The 21113-nt window shown below is 44.1% G+C and overlaps 1 protein-coding gene and 1 pseudogene across 2 annotated transcripts; one reads left to right on the forward strand and one right to left on the reverse strand.

Annotated features, from left to right (window-relative positions):
• The first annotated feature begins 350 nt into the window (after window positions 1–350).
• On the forward strand, window positions 351–5155 carry NUPR1 (nuclear protein 1, transcriptional regulator). The gene is made up of 3 exons (XM_082261186.1): window positions 351–572; window positions 2698–2850; window positions 4771–5155. The coding sequence occupies exons 1-2, from the start codon at window positions 470–472 to the stop codon at window positions 2841–2843; spliced, it is 249 nt and encodes an 82-aa protein (XP_082117312.1). The 5' UTR covers window positions 351–469; the 3' UTR covers window positions 2844–2850; window positions 4771–5155.
• A 13766-nt stretch (window positions 5156–18921) lies between these two features.
• On the reverse strand, window positions 18922–20447 carry LOC309558149 (E3 ubiquitin-protein ligase TRIM21-like; annotated as a pseudogene). The gene has a single exon. The product of its transcript is annotated as an E3 ubiquitin-protein ligase TRIM21-like (transcript).
• Window positions 20448–21113: the final 666 nt, after the last annotated feature.

Here is a 21113-nt window from a genome sequence, read left to right on the forward strand (position 1 = left end):
CAATATAGTCTGATGCAATGTGAAGGTGGAGCAGCACCCTGCCAGGAGGGCTCAAGGTGGAGCAGCACCCATTGTAGGAGGGGTCAAGGTGGAGCAGAACCATGCTGGGAGGGGTCAAGGTTGAGCAGCACCCATTGTAGGAGGGGTCAAGGTGGAGCAGAACCATGCTGGGAGGGGTCAAGGTTGAGCAGCACCCCTTGTAGGAGGGGTCAAGGTGGAGCAGAACCATGCTGGGAGGGGTCAAGGTTGAGCAGCACCCCTTGTAGGAGGGGTCAAGGTGGAGCAGAACCATGCTGGGAGGGGTCAAGGTTGAGCCACACTGACTATAAAGAATCAGAACAAAGACTTCATATCATAACAACTTAGCAAAGCGAAAAGCACAGACAGACCCACCGACTGCAAATCCAGCAGACCGATCGATTACCAAGACCTCCCCAGGACACAGAAGACCCCCCAACATATCGCCAACATGAGCAGCTCCTACGTAGAAGCTGAGAAACTTAAGCCCACCGACTTCGAGGTGCGCTACTTCGACGACTACGACTACTACAACCTGACCGACCGCTACGCCCGTAAGTAACAAAAATTTATTACATTAGAATCGTAAAAATACAATAATCAGCAAATTTGTTGAAATTGGGGGAAAAAAAATTCGATAAATTTATACACATTTTATCTATTTGTTTTTTTTAACATTTTATTTCCATTTAAACCTTTGGGAGGGAGGGGGCATGAAAAATGTGTAAATAGCAGTAAATATGTAATTGCATAAAAATAAGTAATTTGGACCAGAAATAGAATTAATTAGTTGAGTTTGTAAAAAGTATATTTTTGAGGGCGGAGGGGGCAGGAAAATTGTAAATCACTGTAATTTGCATGAAAAGTTAAGTAATTTGGACTAGAAAAAAAATCAGTGTATAAGCTTAAATTAAAAAAAAAAAAAAAAAAAAAAAAAAAAAACATTTTTTTTTTTTTTTTTTTTTTTTTTGGTGAGGTGAAAATCGTAAATAGCAGTAAACTTTAAATTAATTTAAATGAAGAATAACGTGAACCAAAAACAAATTTAGTGAGGTAGTTTCAATTGGCAGAAAGATGTTGGAAAATAATCTCATTATTTTTTTTTTAGGGGGGAGGGGGGGGCAATAAAAGTTGTAAATAGCAGTTAAACCTTAATAGAATGAAATGGAGAAGAATAATTCAGACCAGAAATGGTTACAATTTAAATTGGGAAGAATATAATTAGAAAATTGGAGGTGCATGAAAATTAGTAAGTAAGTAGCAGTAAAATGTACCGTACATTTTATATAAAAGGAATAATTCAGAAAATAAGTAAAATTAGTGAATTTGTTTCAAGCATAAAAATGCTAAAAAAAACAATCACATTTGTTTTTTGGGAGGGCATACAAATTGTAAATGACAGTTAAGTTTCAATGACTGAAACGAGAATTGGACCAGAAATTGAATTAATTTCAATTGGGAGGAGGAATGTTTAGAAATGTTTAAAAAAAAAATATATATATATATTTTTTTTTTTTTTGGAAAGGGGGTCATGAAAATTGTAAATAGCAGTAAAGTGTAAATTTTTTTTTTTTTTTTTTTTTTTTTTTTTTTTTTTTTTTAGGGTAATAATTTGGACCAGAAATAAAATTAGTGAATTTGTTTCAACTGTAAAATTCTGTTGGAAAATAATCATATTTATTGTTTAGGAGGGCGTAAAAATTGTATATAGCGGTTAAGTGTTAAATGAGTTTGTTTCAACTGTAAAAATATGTTGAAAAATAATTATAGTCATTGTTTGGGAGGGCGTAAAAATTGTAAATAATGGTTAAAAGAGTCAATTCAGTGAAATGGAGAAAATTCATACCAGAAATGGTTTTAAACTGGGGGGGGGGGGGGGGCATGTTTTGAAAATAAGTTTTGCAGGGAAGGGGGAACATGAAAATTGTAGGAAAGGGGGAGCATAAAAATTGTAAATAGCTGTAAAATGTAAACTGCATAAAATGGGGAATAATTTGGACCAGAAATAAAATTGGTAAATTAGTTTCAACTGTAAAGATATGTTAAAAAATAATCATATTTATTGTTTAGGAGGGCGTAAAAAAAATTGTAAATAGCGGTTAAGTGTAATTAAATGAGTTTGTTTTAAACTGTAAAAATATATTGAAATAGAATTAGTGAATCTGAATGAATTGGGGAGGGGTTCTCCTCTACATAGATACACAATAGTGTCCAAATTCCCCCCCCCCCATATAAAAAGACTTATTCTTTCCATGTTTAAACTTGTTGATTCCCCCCCCCCCCTCAAAAAATGATACTATACCCAGATACATTTTAGCCTAATTATTATTATTAATCAGCTCTGCCAGGCCACACCTGGGACTTCTAGTTCCACTAGCACTGGACAAAGTACAGATGTTACCCCATTGGCTAAAAATACCCTCCCCCAAAAAAAACACACGTTCATGTTGGCTCGTGTCTTGAAAACCTTAAAGGAAATTTCCCTTAAAAAAAAAAAAAAAAACCCATAAACCCCACCCATGTAGAAGAAGTAGCTCCGCCCTTTAATTACTGGAAAGCTACAACATATCACATAGGCATCCTCAGGTTTGGATAGATTGTAGTGTTTCCCATATATGGTAATTAACTATCTGTTTTCTGTATCTCCTAAACAAACGCCTGTTCATTGTTTCTCTCCAGTGCCCACCGCTGCCAGGAAAGGGCGCACCAAAAAAGAGGCCAGAGAGAACACCAACCGTGACAGTCCCGGCGGCCACGAGAGGAAGATCACCGACAAACTGCAGCGCACCGAGGCCAAGAAAAAGGGCAAAGGAGGCAAAGAGTGAGACTCAGGTGAGTGCCAGGGACGGGTGGTGGTGGGGGGGGGGGGGGCGGCTGGGGGGGGCGGCTGTCCCCAGGTGTATATGGAATTAGAATTACAAAACCTACAATGAGAAGATGATTGACACGTTCCCTTTACATCGTCTCTCCAGCCTTCCCTTCTGTCTCCTATAATTGTAGCGGCTCCTCTCCTGGACTGAAAGTTCTTACTCTGATTTCACTGCACACTGCGAGCTTCTCACAGTGTGCATTAGAAGCACAGGTGTGCGCAGCCTATTGCATTAGGGTGTGCCCCTAAAGAATATCTCTATATATATCTCTATCTCTATGTATCTATATATATATCATCTCTATCTCTATATATCTCTATCTCTATCTCTATCTCTATGTATCTATATATATATATATATATATATATATATATATATATATATATATATATATATATATATATATATATATATCTCTATCTCTGTATATCTCTATATATCTCTATCTCTGTATATCTCTGTATATCTCTATCTCTATATATCTGTATATCTCTGTATATCTCTATACATCTCTATCTGTATATCTCTATCTCTGTATATCTCTATGCATCTCTATCTCTATATATCTGTATATCTCTATCTCTGTATATCTCTATGCATCTCTATCTCTATATATCTCTATCTCTATATATCTGTATATCTCTATCTCTGTATATCTCTGTATATCTCTATCTCTATATATCTGTATATCTCTGTATATCTCTATACATCTCTATCTGTATATCTCTATCTCTGTATATCTCTATGCATCTCTATCTCTATATATCTGTATATCTCTATCTCTGTATATCTCTATGCATCTCTATCTCTATATATCTCTATCTCTATATATCTGTATATCTCTATCTCTGTATATCTCTATGCATCTCTATCTCTATATATCTCTATCTCTATATATCTGTATATCTCTATCTCTGTATATCTCTATGCATCTCTATCTCTATATATCTCTATATATCTGTATATCTCTATCTCTGTATATCTCTATGCATCTCTATCTCTATATATCTCTATCTCTATATATCTGTATATCTCTATCTCTGTATATCTCTATGCATCTCTATCTCTATATATCTCTATATATCTGTATATCTCTATCTCTTACATATCTCTATGTATCTCTATCTCTGTATATCTCTATCCCGGCACATTGATCTCCCCGCTATCACAGTGAAGTGCGGGAGATCTTTCCCATCTTCCTGCCGGCACACCGAGCAATAACGCTAATACGCATAGGGTGATTGGGGTGTGCCCAGGCACACCCGGCACACCCTGTGCACACTCCTATTATTAAAAGATAGAGCCTGCCTCATTTCCTGGCTGCAGGACATCACCTGACTGTCCCCGGCCCTGCCCCTTTCATTCATTGGATTTCAGTTCCTCCAATCAGTGAAGGGACAAGGTCATTCAGTGCCCAGGGCAAAGATGCCAAACTGCACCCCCCCTCCCCCATTTATGATATGCAAGCTTAGAGGAGCCTACGTCCAGTAAACTATTGTGCCCCTCCCGCCCACCTCTTGTCCCGGCCCTGCCTCCAATCATGGAGGCTCAGCATCACATGTGGGCGTTACCCATATAAATACCGCCTGCCTAGGACCACCCGCTTCTCCAGACCGACACACCCACCCATCAAAGTGTTTTCAGTATTAGCATGACTCCTCCCAGAAGCCAGTGCACTTCCTGCTTTAGAGTTGAGAGGAGTACAGAGGGAGGGCTCTGTGATGTTTGCAGGAAGCTATGTACAGTGCCCTGCCGGCTCCTCCCACCAGCCATGATCTGCCTGCATTGCATAGAAGAGCTCAGAGACCCAGTGATGATGCATGTAATTAAAACAGAATGATTTTAATAAAAAAGTTGATGATGATGATCTTCTCCCCCACAGAATACATCTCCGGACGGCACCAGGGCGTATAGACCGATGGCACGGTACAGACACAGAGATCTCGGAGAGCCAGAGTGGGCTGACGCACCGGCCTCCCGCTCACAGGGAAGATGCAAAGCAGAAACCGAGGAGGATGGGCGCAAGTCTGCTGCAGAGCATCGCTCCTACCAACCACCGTGAGCAGCAGAACATCACTCCTGCAAGAGAGAGTGGTGGAGAGCTGCTGACTGTTTCACCCGCCATCCTCTCAGCACAGGAAAATGCTGCAGAGCATCGCGCTGGGAGGGGGGAGGCGGCGACTTCCACTGTCAGTGGATGGATGTTGCATTAACAGTTTCATGGCTGCAGAAGTTGTTGTGTAGACTTTAGTAAATAAAGTTTTGTTAAACAAGTTACACAAGTGTGCGATTATCTGTTCAAATAATACTATTTCATGTTTAACGTGTCGGCTCTCCAACTCTGGTATATGTACCAAGAATAAGAGAATGATCTTAAAGGGATATGTCACAGTCCTCATTCAGGGCAAAGTGACAGGTTCTCTTTAGAAGATCATTCTTTGATACTCTTTAACCCCCCCATGACAGTGTTGGGGCCAGGTGATTGGCTGCTCAGGCCCAAGCATAGCCTAATAGAAGGAAGACAGAAGGTTGTATGCTGGGAAGGATTATAGAGGGGGTAGGCAACCCTGGAGAGGTGGAGATCTAACTGAGCAGAATCAAAGGGATCAAAGATCATCAGGGTGCAGTGTGATTGTATTTTTCTTTTGAAGGGCTGCACAGTGCAGGGGTCAGTAGTATGTAATGCACAGTGCAGGGGTCAGTAGTATGTAATGCACAGTGCAGGGGTCAGAAATAACAGAGTCCAGTGGTCAGTAGTATGTAAACTACAGTGCAGGGGTCAGGAATAACAGAGTCCAGGGGTCAGTAGTATGTAATGCACAGTGTAGGGGTCAGTAGTATGCAATGCACAGTGCAGGGGTCAGGAATAACAGAATTCAGGGGCCAGTAATATGTAACCCATAGTACAGGGGTCAGTAGTATGTAATGCACAGTGCAGGGGTCAGGAATTCCAGAATTCAGGGGTCAGTAATATGTAACCCACAGTGCATGGGTCAGTAGTATGTAATGCAGTGTAGGGGTCAGTAATATGTAATGCACAGTGCAGGGGTCAGTAGTATGTAATGCACAGTGCAGGGGTCAGAAATAACAGTCCAGGGGTCAGTAGTATGTAATGCACAGTGCAGGGGTCAGTTATATGTAATGCACAGTGCAGGGGTCAATAGTATGTTATGCACAGTGCAGGGGTCAGGAATAACAGTCCAGGGGCCAGTAATATGTAACACATAGTCCAGGGGTCAGTAGTATGTAATGCACAGTGCAGGGGTCAGTAGTATGTTATGCACAGTGCAGGGGGTCAGGAATAACAGTCCAGGGGCCAGTAATATGTAACACATAGTCCAGGGGTCAGTAGTATGTAATGCACAGTCCAGGGGTCAGTAGTATGTAATGCACAGTGCAGGGGTCAGAAATAACAGAGTCCAGTGGTCAGTAGTATGTAAACTACAGTGCAGGGGTCAGGAATAACAGAGTCCAGGGGTCAGTAGTATGTAATGCACAGTGTAGGGGTCAGTAGTATGCAATGCACAGTGCAGGGGTCAGGAATAACAGAATTCAAGGGGCCAGTAATATGTAACCCAAAGTCCAGGGGTCAGTAGTATGTAATGCACAGTGCAGGGGTCAGTAGTATGTAATGCACAGTGCAGGGGTCAGGAATAACACAGTCCAGGGGTCAGTAGTATGTAATGCATAGTGCAGGGGTCAGGAATAACAGAATTCAGGGGCCAGTAATATATAACCCATAGTCCAGGGGTCAGTAGTATGTAATGCACAGTGTAGGGGTCAGTAGTATGTAATGCACAGTACAGGGGTCAGGAATAACAGTCCAGGGGTCAGTAGTAAGTAATGCACAGTGCAGGGGTCAGGAATACCAAAATTCAGGGGCCAGAAATATGTAACCCATAGTCCAGGGGTCAGTAGTATGTAATGCACAGTGTAGGGGTCAGTAGTATGTAATGCACAGAGCAGGGGTCAGGAATAACACAGTCCAGGGGTCAGTAGTAAGTAATGCACAGTGCAGGGGTCAGGAATACCAGAATTCAGGGCCAATAATATGTAACCCATAGTCCAGGGGTCAGTAGTATGTAATGCACAGTGCAGGGGTCAGGAATACCAGAATTCAGGGGCCAGTAATATATAACCCATAGTCCAGGGGTCAGTAGTATGTAACACATTGGGGTTGATTTACTAAAACCGGAGAGTGCAAGATCTGGTGCGCCTCTGCAAACAAACCAATCAGCTTCCAGGTTTTATTGTCAAAGCTTTACTGAACAAGCTGAAGTTAGAAGCTGATTGGCTACCATGCACCAGATTTTGCACTCTCCAACAGCTTCAGTAAATTAACCCCATAGTCCAGGGATCAGGAGTAACATAGAGTTCAGGGGTTAGTAGTATGTAATGAAGGGAAAAATATATCTGCGCTTAGAACACACTACATATAAATAAAAAAAGGCAGCCAACCATACAGGTAAGATTACACACCGGGAGTGCCAATAATTAATAAATTCATCAAAGTCCATTAAAGTCTGTAATAAAGTGAAAAGAAAAATTCATCCAACACCAGTGAGTGAAATGGAATATAGTTCAATCCCCACGTGGATAATCCAAACTGCTTACCAGATGTATTTGTATGTATGGCCGATATCCATCAGTGGCGACACCAGGTATCAACAAGAGGGCGACTTTCAATATTAATGAAGAGATAGCACCTCAGGACAAAGAGAATTATGATGGTGTAGTACGTTCCAATAAAATTGCATTTATTTGAAATTGCACTTACATAGAAACAGCAATAGACCGGCATGTAAATAATTTGAAAAGACCGCGGTGTAGTAAGCGTGCTGTCATCTGACGTAGGGCTCTGTATGTAATGCACAGTGCAGGAGTCAAGAATAGCAGAGTTCAGGGGTCAGTAATATGTAGCACATAGTCCAGCGATCAGGAGTCACATAGAGTTCAGGGGTTAGTGGTATGTAATGCATAGTACAGGGATCAGGAGTAACAGAGTTCAGGGGTCAGGAATAACAGAGTTTAAGGGTCAGTAGTATGTTATGGACAGTCAGGAGTCCAGGATTATCAGAGTTCAGGGGTCAGTATTATGTAACACATAGTCAAGGAATCAGGGGTTAGTAGTATGTAATGCACTGTTCAGGGGTCAGGAGTATGTAATGCACAGTGCAGGGGTCAGGAATAATACCAAGGTCAGTAGTATGTAATGCATAGTGCAGGGGTCAGGAATAATACCAAGGTCAGTAGTATGTAGTATGTAATGCATAGTGCAGGGGTCAGGATTAATACCAAGGTCAGTAGTATATAGTATGTAATGCACAGTGCAGGGGTCAGAATTAACAGAGTTCAGAGGTCAGTAGTAAGGACCGCAGAGTTCAAGGGTCAGTAGTATGTTATGCACAGTACAGGGGTCAGGAATAATACAGAGGTCAGGGATCAGCAATATGTAACATATAGTCCAGGGGTCAGTAGTATGTAATGCACAGTGCAAGGGTCAGAATAATACTGAGGTCAGTAGTATGTAATGCACAGGGCAAGGGTCAGAAATAACAGATGTCAGGGGTCAGTAGTAAGGACCACAGAGTTCAGGGGTCAGTAGTATGTTATGCACAGTTCAGGGGTCAGGAATAATACAGAGGGCATGGATCAGTAATATGTAACACATAGTCCAGGGGTCAGTAGTATGTAATGCATAGTGCAAGGGTCAGAATAATACTGAGGTCAATAGTATGTAATGCACAGCGCAGGGGTCAAAAATACCAAAGTTCAGGGGTAAGTAGTATGTACCACAGAGTTCAGGGGTCGGTAGTATGTATTGCACAATGCAGGGGTCAGGGATAACACAACATTCAGGGGTCAGTAGTATGTAAAGCACAGTGCAGGGGTCAGGAATAATACAGAATTCAGGGGTTAGTAGTATGTATTGCACAGTGCAGGGGTCAACAATAACAGAGTTCAGAGGTAAGTAGTAAGTACCACAGAGTTCAGGGTTCATTAATATGTAATGCACAGTGAAGGGATCAGGAATAATACAGAATTCAGGGGTCAGTAGTAAGTACCACAGAGTTCAGGGGTCAGTAATATGTATTGCATAGTGCAGGGGTCAGGAATAATACAGAATTCAGGGGTCAGTAGTAAGTACCACAGAGTTCAGGGGTCAGTAATATGTATTGCATAGTGCAGGCGTCAGGAATAATACAGAATTTAGGGGTCAGTAGTATGTAGTTTGAGCAGGGGTAAGAAATAACAGAGTTTAGGGGTCAGTAGTAAGTACCACAGAGTTTAGGGGTCAGCAGTATGTAATGCGCAGTGCAGGGGTCAGGAGTATATACTGCAGAGTTTATTGCGCCTCAAGCATTATGTCATGCATTGTGCTGGGGGTTGAGCCTCCGCTAACATTCCCACATTCTCATGTGTGTTTCCACTGGACGGCTGTTTGGTGCCCAATGGGGGCATAAAAAAAGGCACCATGCTTCATCACACTCTCCGATTTTTGGAGGATGCAGCTTGGATTGCAACAGACAGGCAACTAAGAAGGGCAGAGGTTAAACTGGCGGTGAGACCCACAAACAAATATATGAATTTTAACATTTTTCTGTTCGCTATTTAATCTAATTCAATGGCTTATTCTATTTTTTAGATTAAGAGGTACATTTTGCAAAGGTGTGCTGGGGTGGCAGAAGTGCGGTAGAGGGTACAGAAGTTTGAATAGGTATAGTGCTGGCAGAGGTGTGTTAGGGGGTACAGAGGTGTGCAGGTTGGATGGGGCATTAGTGGCATTTGGGTGCAGGGGTACAGTGGTGGCAGAGGTGTGCTGGGAGGTACAGTGGTGCCAGAGGTGTGCTGGGAGGTACAGTGGTGGCAGAGGTGTGCTGGGAGGTACAGTGGTGGCAGAGGTGTGCTGGGAGGTACAGTGGTGGCAGAGGTGTGCTGGGAGGTACAGTGGTGGCAGAGGTGTGCTGGGAGGTACAGTGGTGCCAGAGGTGTGCTGGGAGGTACAGTGGTGGCAGAAGAGTGTTAGAGGGGTAGAGATGTGTGAAGGGGAGACATTGGTGGCAGAAGAGTGCAGTGTTGCATGTGGTGTGTATGGGCAATTTTGTGTTTCCTACCTTGTAACTGGTAACATTTTGATGAAGACCCTTTTCTGTTCCGGCATGACTTTACTCCTGTGTACAAAGCCAGCTCTACCAAGACATGGTCTGATGAGTTTGGGGTGGAGAAACTTGAGTGTCCTGCACAGAGCCCTGACCTCAACCCGATAGAACACCTTTGGAATGAATTGGATTGTGATCTTCTCATCCAACATCAGTACCTGATCTCACAAATGGGCACACATTCCCTCCTACTTGTGGAAAGCCTTCCTAAAAGAGTAGAGGCTGTTATAGCCACAAAAGGAGGCCGACTCCATATTAACCTCCCTGGCGGTCTGATGATGTCAGGATTTCTGTGCTAAAAGCGGTACATTCTTTTGCATGGAAATATCTTGTTATATATTTTAAAACTCACCTTCCCCTGCGATCCACCGCCGTCCTCCCCCGCCGTCCTCCAGCCATCTTCCCGCTAAGTGCTCAGCCGATGCTGGCACCTGTCTTCCGGTTCCCTTCCCTGCAAGCGTTGGAACCAGCGACAATTTCAAAAATGTAAATACAGCAAATGAGATGATAGAAAGCTGTGATCCTAACGGATTACACTGTATCATCCCATTTCACCACAGGATTTCACCTGGTGACTTTTACCAGTGCCCTGCCTGTGCTTTTCCAGTACTTTGTGCCTGGAAAATAGAGAACAACCATGGCGTCCAAAAAGCGTTCTTTTTGTGCAAAAGCGCTTTTAGATGAACTGGAAAACAGCGACAGTGAAACTGAGTTACTTGAAGAACTGAGCGATAGCGATTCGTGGGGAAATTCCTCATCAGGTATGGAAAGTGACGACAGCGACGATTCTGATGTCTCTTTCTGGCACATTGCTGCGTTTGCAAATCGCAATAAGCGTATTTTGATTGGTTTGCGCAAAAGTTATTGCGTTTACTAACTAAGGGAAAGATTTCAGTTATTTTTGGTGTTTTTTTTAAACGAGTAATGGCGGCGATCTGCGATTTTTTTTGCGGGACTGCGACATTGCAGCGGACAGATCGGACCCTTGACTGACACTTTTGGGGGTACCAGTGACATTACTACAGTAATCAGTGCTATACATACAGTATGCCCTGTTACTGTAAAAATGACACTGGCAGGGAAGGGGTTAATTTTTATTGGTGATCAAGGGGTTAATGTATGCCTGGTGCTTACTAACGTGTGTGGGGGGAGGGGACTATGTGACATAGGGACAGATCGCAGGTTCAGCTACGCTGAACTCTGCAATCTGACCCTGCCTGTCACTTAGGACAAAGCGGGCGTATCTCCACACTCGATTCCCCGACGATCGGGGAAGAGCGGCGGTGATCACCACCGCTCCTCCCCTGGCCCGATTCCCGCTGTGACTGAATACAGCGGGAGCGAGCCTCCGGTGGCGCGCGCGCGCCACCCACAATGGGAGGAGTCCAGCGATGTAGGTCTACGTCGCTGGACGATAACTAACCACTTTGCCGCAGTACGGTAAACGTGACCGGTCGGCAAGTGGTTAACCAACTCAGAAAAAAAGATTGCACTCGATGTGTGACTGATATCTTACCACAGAAAATGTCTGAAGGATTTTACAGAATAAAATGTATCAGCAGATAAAACGAACTTTAATTTTGGATAGAGCAGCGAAGGGTTAAACCTAAAACCAAAAATGTAATATATTACAGCTCTCCAATCCTTAGATGCAGTTTCACACGGGGCGGATCAGCTTGGGGGATTCCGCTATCTCAGCGGGGATCACTCCATTGATCCCCGCTGAGCAGGCTGATGACAGGTCCATCTCTGCTCACTGTGCAGAGACAGACCTGTCAGAGTCCCGCTCAGGGGCAGACTGGCAACTTTCGGCCCAGGGGGCAAGTACAAACTAGAGGCCCATGGTGCAGCGACTCGGCCCCCCTTCCATTCTCCCTCTCCTCGGCCTCCTCCTGGCCCCCATTCCAGGTACTCTTTACTCACTGGCCGAATCCGGGTTCCTGACCTGGCCCACAGGGGGCAGTTGGGGGGAGCTGGAACAGCTCATTAGGGGCTGCCTGGGGGAGGAGCGTCTCCAGTGGGGCATGGAACCGGCCTCTGCTCAGACACAGATTACACCAACCATGCTGGGGGGGGGAGGTCTGCACTCTGTCCTTGTCTTCATCCCGTACTCAGTAGGTCAGTGGCAGAGACTTTTTACTTCTCTTCACCAGGAATCCTTTAGGCATGTCTGTGGCAGAAGTCAGGAGCCTTTTTACAGGACATCAGAGCGGCCTGGGAGGCAATTGAAATTCCATTGCTGCAACTCAGAATGGTCCTAAGCAGGGCCGGTGCTAGACTATTTTACGCCCTAGACAAGACCAGCTACTTGCGCCCCCCGCCCCCAAAATAATAAAAAAAATGTCATACCCAGTGACCCTGATCTGATAGCTCCTCTATGTTATGCTGTCATACCCAGTGACCCCCATATTCCTCCATGTCACACCTGGGGACCCTAATGTCCCTCTATGCCTCACCAAGGGACCCCTATGATCCTCCATGTCACACCAGGGGCACCTGATGTTCCTCCATGTCATACCCTGAGAACCTGATGTTTTTCCATGTCACACCTGGGGACCCTGATGTTTTTCCATGTCACACCTGGGGACCCTGATGTTCCTCCGTGTCACACCCAGGGACCCCAATTCCTCATTGCACACCTGGTGACCCCGAAACCCTGTTACACCCGGTGACCCCTATCCCCTATGGCACACGTGATGACCCTGATTCCCTTTCACACCAGGGAACCTCCATGTAACACCCAGGGACCCTGATCCCCTGTTCTGGGGACATTCACTGGGCGGTATGAAGAGAGTGGCCTGCACTCTCCCCTCCTTCACCGTGTCCCTGCTGATTCCTTCTCCCAGGACGCTCCTCTTCTGGACCACAGTGCTCACCACAGCTCCAACCGGCTCCTGGTGAAGGGAGAAGCAGCAGTCCGAGAACTCCGCACGTCCCTAATCCCCAACCTCCTCAGACCATTCCGGTGCCTCGTCGTTTCTGCTCCAGTAAAGGTGCCGCCCTCCAGTGCCAAAGCTTGTGGTCAGGTTCAGCTCTCCTCCGCTCCCTGCTTAATACCGACCCAGGGAAATGAACGGCTGCCTACCAGCTCAGTGCAGAGAGTCACTTCCTGCCCAGGGTTTACACCACTCAGCTCCAGCCAAAGAGGATCATCATGCAGGCAGCACTCCTGTGGGCTCCCTTCCTGCCTCTTGCCCCCCCCCCCCCCCCCTCAACAGTGGTGGAAAACCAGGGCCTGGTAGTTCAGCCACTGCCCCAGACACCTGGCATCTTCCTCTGTCCATTCTTCCTCCCCCACTGCCGCCCCCTCCCCTCAGCTCACAAGAATCATTCATGATGGACATTCATGAGTGCCAACTCATGGCTGCGCCCCTAGGTTGCAATGCGCCCTAGGCGGCTGCCTAGTTTGCCTAGTGGAAGCACCGGCCCTGGTCCTAAGTAGTTTGTATGCCCCCCCCCCCCCCCCTCCAAGCACTTGTATGAATCCCTGACAAGGTCGGGGCATGCTCCTAATGAGAGGAAGGATGTTGTCCTGGGGTATTTCCTCCCAGATCTGGACCAGGGCATCATTGAGCTTCTGAACAGACTGAGGTGCAACCTGGCGGAGAATGATGGACCAAAACATAATGTCCCAGAGGTGTTCTATTGGATTTCGGTCAGGCGAGCGTGGGGGCCATTCAATGGTATCAATTACCTTTATCCTCCAGGAACTAGCTTCATACTCTCGCCACATGAGGCCGGGGACTGTCATGCACCAGGAGGAACCCAGGACCCACTGCAGCAGCATAAGGTCTGACAATGGGTCCAAGGATTTCATCCCGATTCCTAATGGCAGCCACGGTGCCATTGTCTATCCTGTAGAGGTCTGTGCATCACTCCATGGATATGCCTCCTCAGACCATCACTGACCCACCACCAAACCGGTCGTGCTGAACAATGTAACAGGCAGCATAATGTTTTCCAGGGCTTCTCTAGACCTTTTCACATCTGTCACGTGTGCTCAGGGTGAACCTGCTCTCATCTGTGAAAAGCACAGGGTGCCAGTGGTGGACTTGCCAATTCTGGTGTTCAATGATAAATGCCAATCAAGCTCCACAGTGCCGAGCAGTGAGCGCAGGGCCAACTAGAGGGCGTTGGCCGTAAGGCCACCCTCATGAAGTCTGTTTCTGATTTTTTGGTCAGAGTGGCCTGCTGGAGGTAATTTTGTAGGGCTCTGGCAGTGCTCATCCTGCTCTTCCTTGCACAAAGGAGCAGATAAGTGTCTTTCTGATGGGTTAAGGAGCTTCTACAGGCCAGTCCAGCTCTCCTAGAGTAACTGCCTGTCTCCTGGAATCTCCTCCATGCTCTTGAGACTGTGCTGGAAGACACAGCAAACCTTCTGGCAATGGCACGTATTGATGTGTCATCCTGGAGGAGTTGGACTGCCAGTGCAACCATAAGGTCCCGCCTTATGCTACCAGTTGTGACAATGACCCTAGCCAAATGCAAAACTAGCGAAAAACAGTCAGAAAAAATGAGTAGGGAAAAAAAATTTCAGTGGCCTCAACTTGTAAAACCATTCCTGTTTTGGTAGTTGTCTCGTTGCCCATCTAGTGCACCTGTTGTTAATTTCATTAACACCAAAGCAGCTGAAACTGATTAACCCCCTCTGCTACTTAACTGACTGGATCAATATCCCAGGAGTTTAATTGATTTGATGCTGTACTCTGATTAAAAAGCGTTCCTTTAACTTTTTTGAGCATATATTCTTTAGAAAATAAACATTGTGTTAGAGAATTTCTCTTCCTGTTCAGCACTGGGAGCGTAGTGAAGCCTTAAACTGTGTGACAGCTGATTGGAGGAACGGCACACACCCCCCACTCCACATAGGCAGAGGAAGGAAGACCTGTGCTGTGACAAGACCAGCTGTCTGCTAATCTATTTTTAGCTACCTCCCACAATACAAATTTCAATCTGGTTTTATCTCAGTTGACAGAGAACTTGTCAGAAGTTACCATGCTGCCAACAGAAGAAGGGAGCAGGAGAAAGCCACTTTAAGGTTTCTTGGCTGTCGCCTAGAAACCTTATGGAGGGAGCTGGAACTCAAAGTTTCAGCTCCCTCCATACATTTTCCATAGGATTAAGGTCTGGAAACTGACTAGGCCACTCCATAACCTTAATGTGCTTCTTCTTGAGCCACTCCTTTGTTGCCTTGGCGGTATGTTTTGGGTTATTGTCATGTTAAAAGACCCATCCACGACCCATCTTGAGTGTTCTGGCTGAGGCAAGAAGGTTCTTATCTAAGAGTTTACAATACATGGCCCTGTCCAATTGCTCCTCAATGTGGCAAAGTCAGCCTGTACCTTTAGCAGAGAAACAGTCCCAAAGCATAAAGTTTCCACCTCCGTGCTTGACTGTAGAGATGGTGTTCTTAGGGTCATAGTCAGCATTTTTCTTCCTCCAAACTTAGCGATGCCGAAGAGCTCAACTTTGGTATCATCTGACCACAGCGCTTTCTCCCACTCCTTCTCTGAATCATTTAGATGTTCATTGGGATGACTGTACATGTGCCTTCTTCAGGAAGGGGACCTTGCTTTGTGCACTGGTGTGCAGTCATGTTGGAACAGGAAGGGGCCATCCCCAAACTGTTCCCACAAAGTTGGGAGCATAAAAATTGTCCAAAATGTCTTGGTATGCTGACGCCTTAAGAGTTCCCTTCACTGGAACTAAAGGGCCAAGCCCAACCCCTGAAAAACAACTCCACACCATAATCCTCCCTCCACAGGATGGTGAAGGAGTAGAAGAGACCTGGCTCTGTGCTGCTTGTGTGCTACAAAATGTCTGAATCTGGACGCTGCTAACCCGGGGATATTAATAAAGGAGTTGAACAATCTTATAATATGTGGAGCTTTTTACATTTCTGGGTTTATCTATGATGTTCGGTTATCGGTGTGTGGAGTCATAAGAGGACCCTGGATTTCCTTAAGGTCCCGGCTGGGTATCAAGCCAGAAGTGTTATTGACTTCCCGAAACGGACTCAGTACGAGCTGGTAAGAGACTATTTTAGCCTTTGGTGATGGTGGCGGTGTTATCAGAGCCTATCTATGGTGACGGAGAGCATAGTTGCCAACATTTGAAAAAAATTTCCAGGGACACTTTGCAGCACAGCTATCAATTACTTACCACACCCACTTCTCCGAAGCTCCACCCACTCTGCATAATTAATCTCCGCCTACTTATCAGATTATAGGGTCTACTTCATAAAGAGAGAATTACAGGAATTTGAAAAGGGAATTGAAAACTTGAGGCCAAAGTAGCAGAGTTGGAAATATTCTCCCATTCAGCTGCACTACTTCTGCCTAAAGTTTAAAATTCTCCTCACAATTCCCTGCAATTCTAAAGTGTCAGCTTGTCGGAAGGTGCTCTGCCTCCCCCTGCTGGCGGATTTCGGAAAGTGCACCATGCTGTCACCCTGCCTCCAGTGACACGTTAAATTTGCGACAGGCGGGGAAGAGTGAGCGGGCACAGAGAGGGAGACAACCTGCTGCCAGAACTACAACTCCTAGCTGGGGTGAGAGCGACACTGTGTGGAACAAAATTTAAAAAAAAATTTTTTAATGATTTACATTGTCCCTGATTAACAGGGACAATGTAAATTACCCGGGACAGGCTCCTATTTGCCGGGATTGTCCCGGGAAAAACGGGACAGTTGGCAGGTATGGGAGAGTGGTGTTCATCACATCAAGGATTTTTTAATACTTCACCTATGGACTGTTTTCTGATCTTTGTGGACATTCACTATCACTATCATGAAGAAAACTGTGCTCTTCACCCTCTTGTGCTTGAAATTATCAGATAATGAGGACCCCCTTAGCAATACTGCATGTGGGTCTAACAGGCTGAGTCTGGTAAAAGGGAAGATGTCACATCCTGTATATCCTGCGATAGTTTATCACTCGTATATAGAGAAGAGAGAATCCCAATAGTGTAATAAATTCTTGTTTATTGATAGAAGGCTTTTCCAGTTCTTTGTACCTGGAAAATAGAGAACGACCATGGCGTCCAAAAAGCGTTCTTTTTGCGCAAAAGCGCTTTTAGACGAACTGGAAAACAGCGACAGTGAAACGGAGTTACTTGAAGAACTGAGCGATAGCGATTGGTGGGAAAATTCATCATCAGGTACGGAAAGTGAGGACAGCGACGATTCTGATGTGGTTAACGTCCCTTTTTACCATCTGAGTTTTTACTATCTGAGTTGGGAGGTGTGTATTTGATGCAAATGGAACAATTCGAGAACAAAATAAATACAACTATTGTCTTGTTTAATGCTGAAATTCTTATAACTTTATTTAACCCTTGAAGGAAACACGCAATGCACATATAAGCTTGTGCCAGAAAAAAAAAACCAAAACATTGCAGTAGAAGTTTTTTTTTGTTTGTTTTTTTTTAACATCAAACAAATCTCTTTATAACCAAAATAACATTTTTTTCCTCTCTTTGGTATTTAAGATTTATATTATTTATTATGAGAGCTTCAACCAGCCATTTTCTAGATAGAAAGCAGCATGGAGGGGTCGACCCGTTGAAGGTGCCAGAGAAAGTTGCGATGCACACAGACTTGTGCAAGAAAAAAAAAAAAAAAAGGATTAAAACCCGGAAGTAAGAGAACATTTTATTTTTTTTTTTTTAAACGTCAAACAAATCTCTTTAAAACCAAAATAACATTTTTTTTTCTCTCTTTGGTATATAAGGTTTATATAATTTATTATGACAGCTTCAACCAGCCATTTTCTAGATAGAAAGCAGCATGGAGGGGTCGTTGAAGGTGCCAGAGACACTTGTGATGCACACAAAATTGTGCAAGAAAAAAAAAAAAAAAAAAAGATTAAACCCGGAATTAAGAGAACAGTTTTTTTTTTCTAAACGTCTAACAAATCTCTTTATAACCAAAATAAAAATGTTTTTTCTCTCTTTGTATATAAGGTTTATATTATTTATTAGGAGAGCTTCAACCAGCCATTTTCTAGAGAGAAAGTAGCATGGAGGGGTCATTGAAGGTGCCAGAGACACCTACGATGCACACAGACTTGTGCAAGAAAAAAAAAAAAAAAAAAAACAATTAAACCCGGAAGTATGAGTTTTTTTTTTTTACGTCAAACAAATCTCTTTATAACCAAAAACATTTTTTTTTCTCTCTTTGGTACTTTGGTATATAAGGTTTATATTATTTATTATGAGAGCTTCAACCAGCCATTTTCTAGATATAAAGCCGCATGGAGGGGTCGTTGAAGGTGCCAGAGACACTTGCAATGCACACAGATTTGTGCAAGAAAAAAAAAAGATTAAACCCGGAATTAAGAGAACAGTTTTTTTTTTTTAACGTCTAGCAAATCGCTTTATAACCAAAATAATTTTTTTTTTTCTCTCTTTGGTATATAAGATTTATATAATTTATTATGAGAGCTTCAACCAGCCATTTTCTAGAGAGAAAGCAGCATGGAGGGGTCGTTGAAGGTGCCAGAGACACCTGCGATGCACACAAACTTGTGCAAGAAAAAAAAAAAAACAATTAAACCCGGAAGAGAACAGTTTTTTTTTTAAACGTCTAACAAATCTCTTTATAACCAAAATATTTTTTTTTTCTCTCTTTGGTATATAAGGTTTATATTATTTATCATGAGAGCTTCAACCAGCCATTTTCTAGAGAGAAAGCAGCATGGAGGGGTCGTTGAAGGTGCCAGAGACACTTGCGATTCACACAAACTTGTGCAAGAAAAAAAAAAATGAAATCTGGAAGTAAGAGAACAGTGTTTTTTGTTTTTTATTGTCAAATGAATCCCTTCATAACCAAAATATTTTTTTTTTCTCTCTTTGGTATATGAAGTTTATATTATTTAACTTAAGAGCCTCATCCTGCCATTTGCAAGACAGAAAGCAGCATGGAGGGGTTTGGTGAAGGTGGCGGTGAAGGTGTGGAGGTGTCTGATGGGGTCACTCAGCTGGTAGAAGGACAGGCGGCCACCTTCATAATCCAAATATACTCCTAATTTCATCACCGGAGACGCCTGGTCTAATGACATGGACTCCAAGCCATGTTCAGCTGCAAATGGATTCATAATCAAGCCCGAACTGCGCAAATTGTTTTTTGTTCCACATTCACTTCCATATCTTCTATCTCTGGTGGGATAGCTAACACCAATATCCCAATGTTTACTGCCACAGACCTCTACTTCCCAGTAATGTTTGCCACTGGAAAAACCCTCAATGCTCAATACCTGGGGACAATGTGCAACTCTATCCCAAAATTCTGGTCTATGCTTTTTTGTATAAGAAGCCGATACCATTTTCAGGTCAGCAGATAAAACCAATGATTGATTTGCAGTTTTTTTATCCAGTAACAATTTTGTCACATGGAATTTATTTTTAGATTTTATGTTGGTGATAAGATCAGTTAGGGATCTGTGCAATGTAAGTGAGATCAGGAAATCATCCAGGTCACAGACCTCAGGTTCCTCCATAGCTAGGTCTTCTATTTCTGGTTCTTGTAGGACAGTTATGGGGTCGGTTATGTTACACAACTCCTCAATGTGACGGATCTTCCGGGATAGGGAGTCTTTCTGGGTCTCCAGTTGCTGGATTAGCTCAGAGACTGACAGTGAGACCTTCTCTTCCTGCCTGGAGATCTCACTCAGGATTCTCTGTTCCTGGATCTCCAGCTGTCTCCTGATACTCCCATACAGGGCAGAGACTCTCTTCTTCTCATTGGCTGCGTTTTCCTGTACTTTTCTCTTGTGGTCCTGTAGATCCTTAATTTTTTCTATAATTGCCCCCCCCCCTCTGTAGTCAGTTCTTCACAAATATTTCTCAGTCTCTCCTTCTTCTTTTCCGAAACCTCTTCTATAAGTTTTACTTTATGTCCTTTATGTTTCCCCAGCAGACAGCAGGACACACATAGACAGACGCCATCCTTGGAGCAGTAATACTCCAGAAGCTTCTTGTGGATGGAGCCCTTGTTGCTGCTTAAGGATGAAGTCGGTTCAGTCAACACATGGTCCACTGATTTGTTGTGGGCTGTCAGGTGTTCCTCACACATAGAAGTCTCACATTGAAGACAAGTCTTGATAGCCGCTACTTTAAAATGCACACAATAGGTACAGAAGATCCCATTATTCTCTTGTGCCATAGATCGGGAGTCTTCCACAGTGTTACTCAGCTTAATCTTCTTCTCCGGCACAGGACACTCTGCATACTCGTCTCTGCACCCCGGACAGGGAATAACTCCCGATCCCTCCTGTGTAACCTCAGCAGCCACAAAACAATCCCGGCAGAACCTGTGTCCACATCTCATTTTCACCCATTCCACACAAAGGTTCAGACAGAAGGAGCAGTTCAGCTCTTCTCCAAGTTCAGCAGACGCCATTCTGGAAACAAAGAAGAAAATGGAACTGATAATTACTTTTTATAAGTATAAAAGAGTACTAAAATGAAATAAACCAGCCCACAACTTTTCAAATGAGATCAATAGCACAACTATCAGTCCCTTACTTTATGCCAGCAAGATAGGCGTAATCCTGGACTCCGACATCTCTTTTGGGCCTGACATCCAATGACTGTCCAAGTCTTGCTGCCTTCATCTCTGTAACTTTTATTTTTTTAAATAGACCCTTTCCTAACTAATGACACCGCCAAGATACTAATTCACTCAATTGTTTTCTCTCATCTCAACTATCACAACTCCCTCCTTGTTAGCCTACCTTTACCATGGCTGTTACCCCCTCAGTCTCCTTGACAAAGGAGTGCCCATGTCCGTACCAGACATCGGCGCATGCTCTGAAACGCGTAGTGAGCCCAGACTGCCCACACTGCCCTCTTCTCCCAGTGACATCAGACACTCCCGCTGGCCGCCGCACCAGCCCTCCCATCTCGTCCACCGCGACCCTGAAGACTACAGAGCGGGCCTCTCGGGTTCTTCAGAGCTGCCGGACCTCATCTGGATGCTGCACACAGCTACACCTACCGCCGGAGCAGGACACGCTGGACACTTGAATCCACTTACCTCTATGTAAGTTGCTATTATTGTCACAGC

The sequence above is a fragment of the Pelophylax lessonae genome, assembly GCF_965119305.1.
Source record: "Pelophylax lessonae genome assembly, chromosome: 6".
Taxonomy (NCBI): Eukaryota; Metazoa; Chordata; class Amphibia; order Anura; family Ranidae; genus Pelophylax; species Pelophylax lessonae.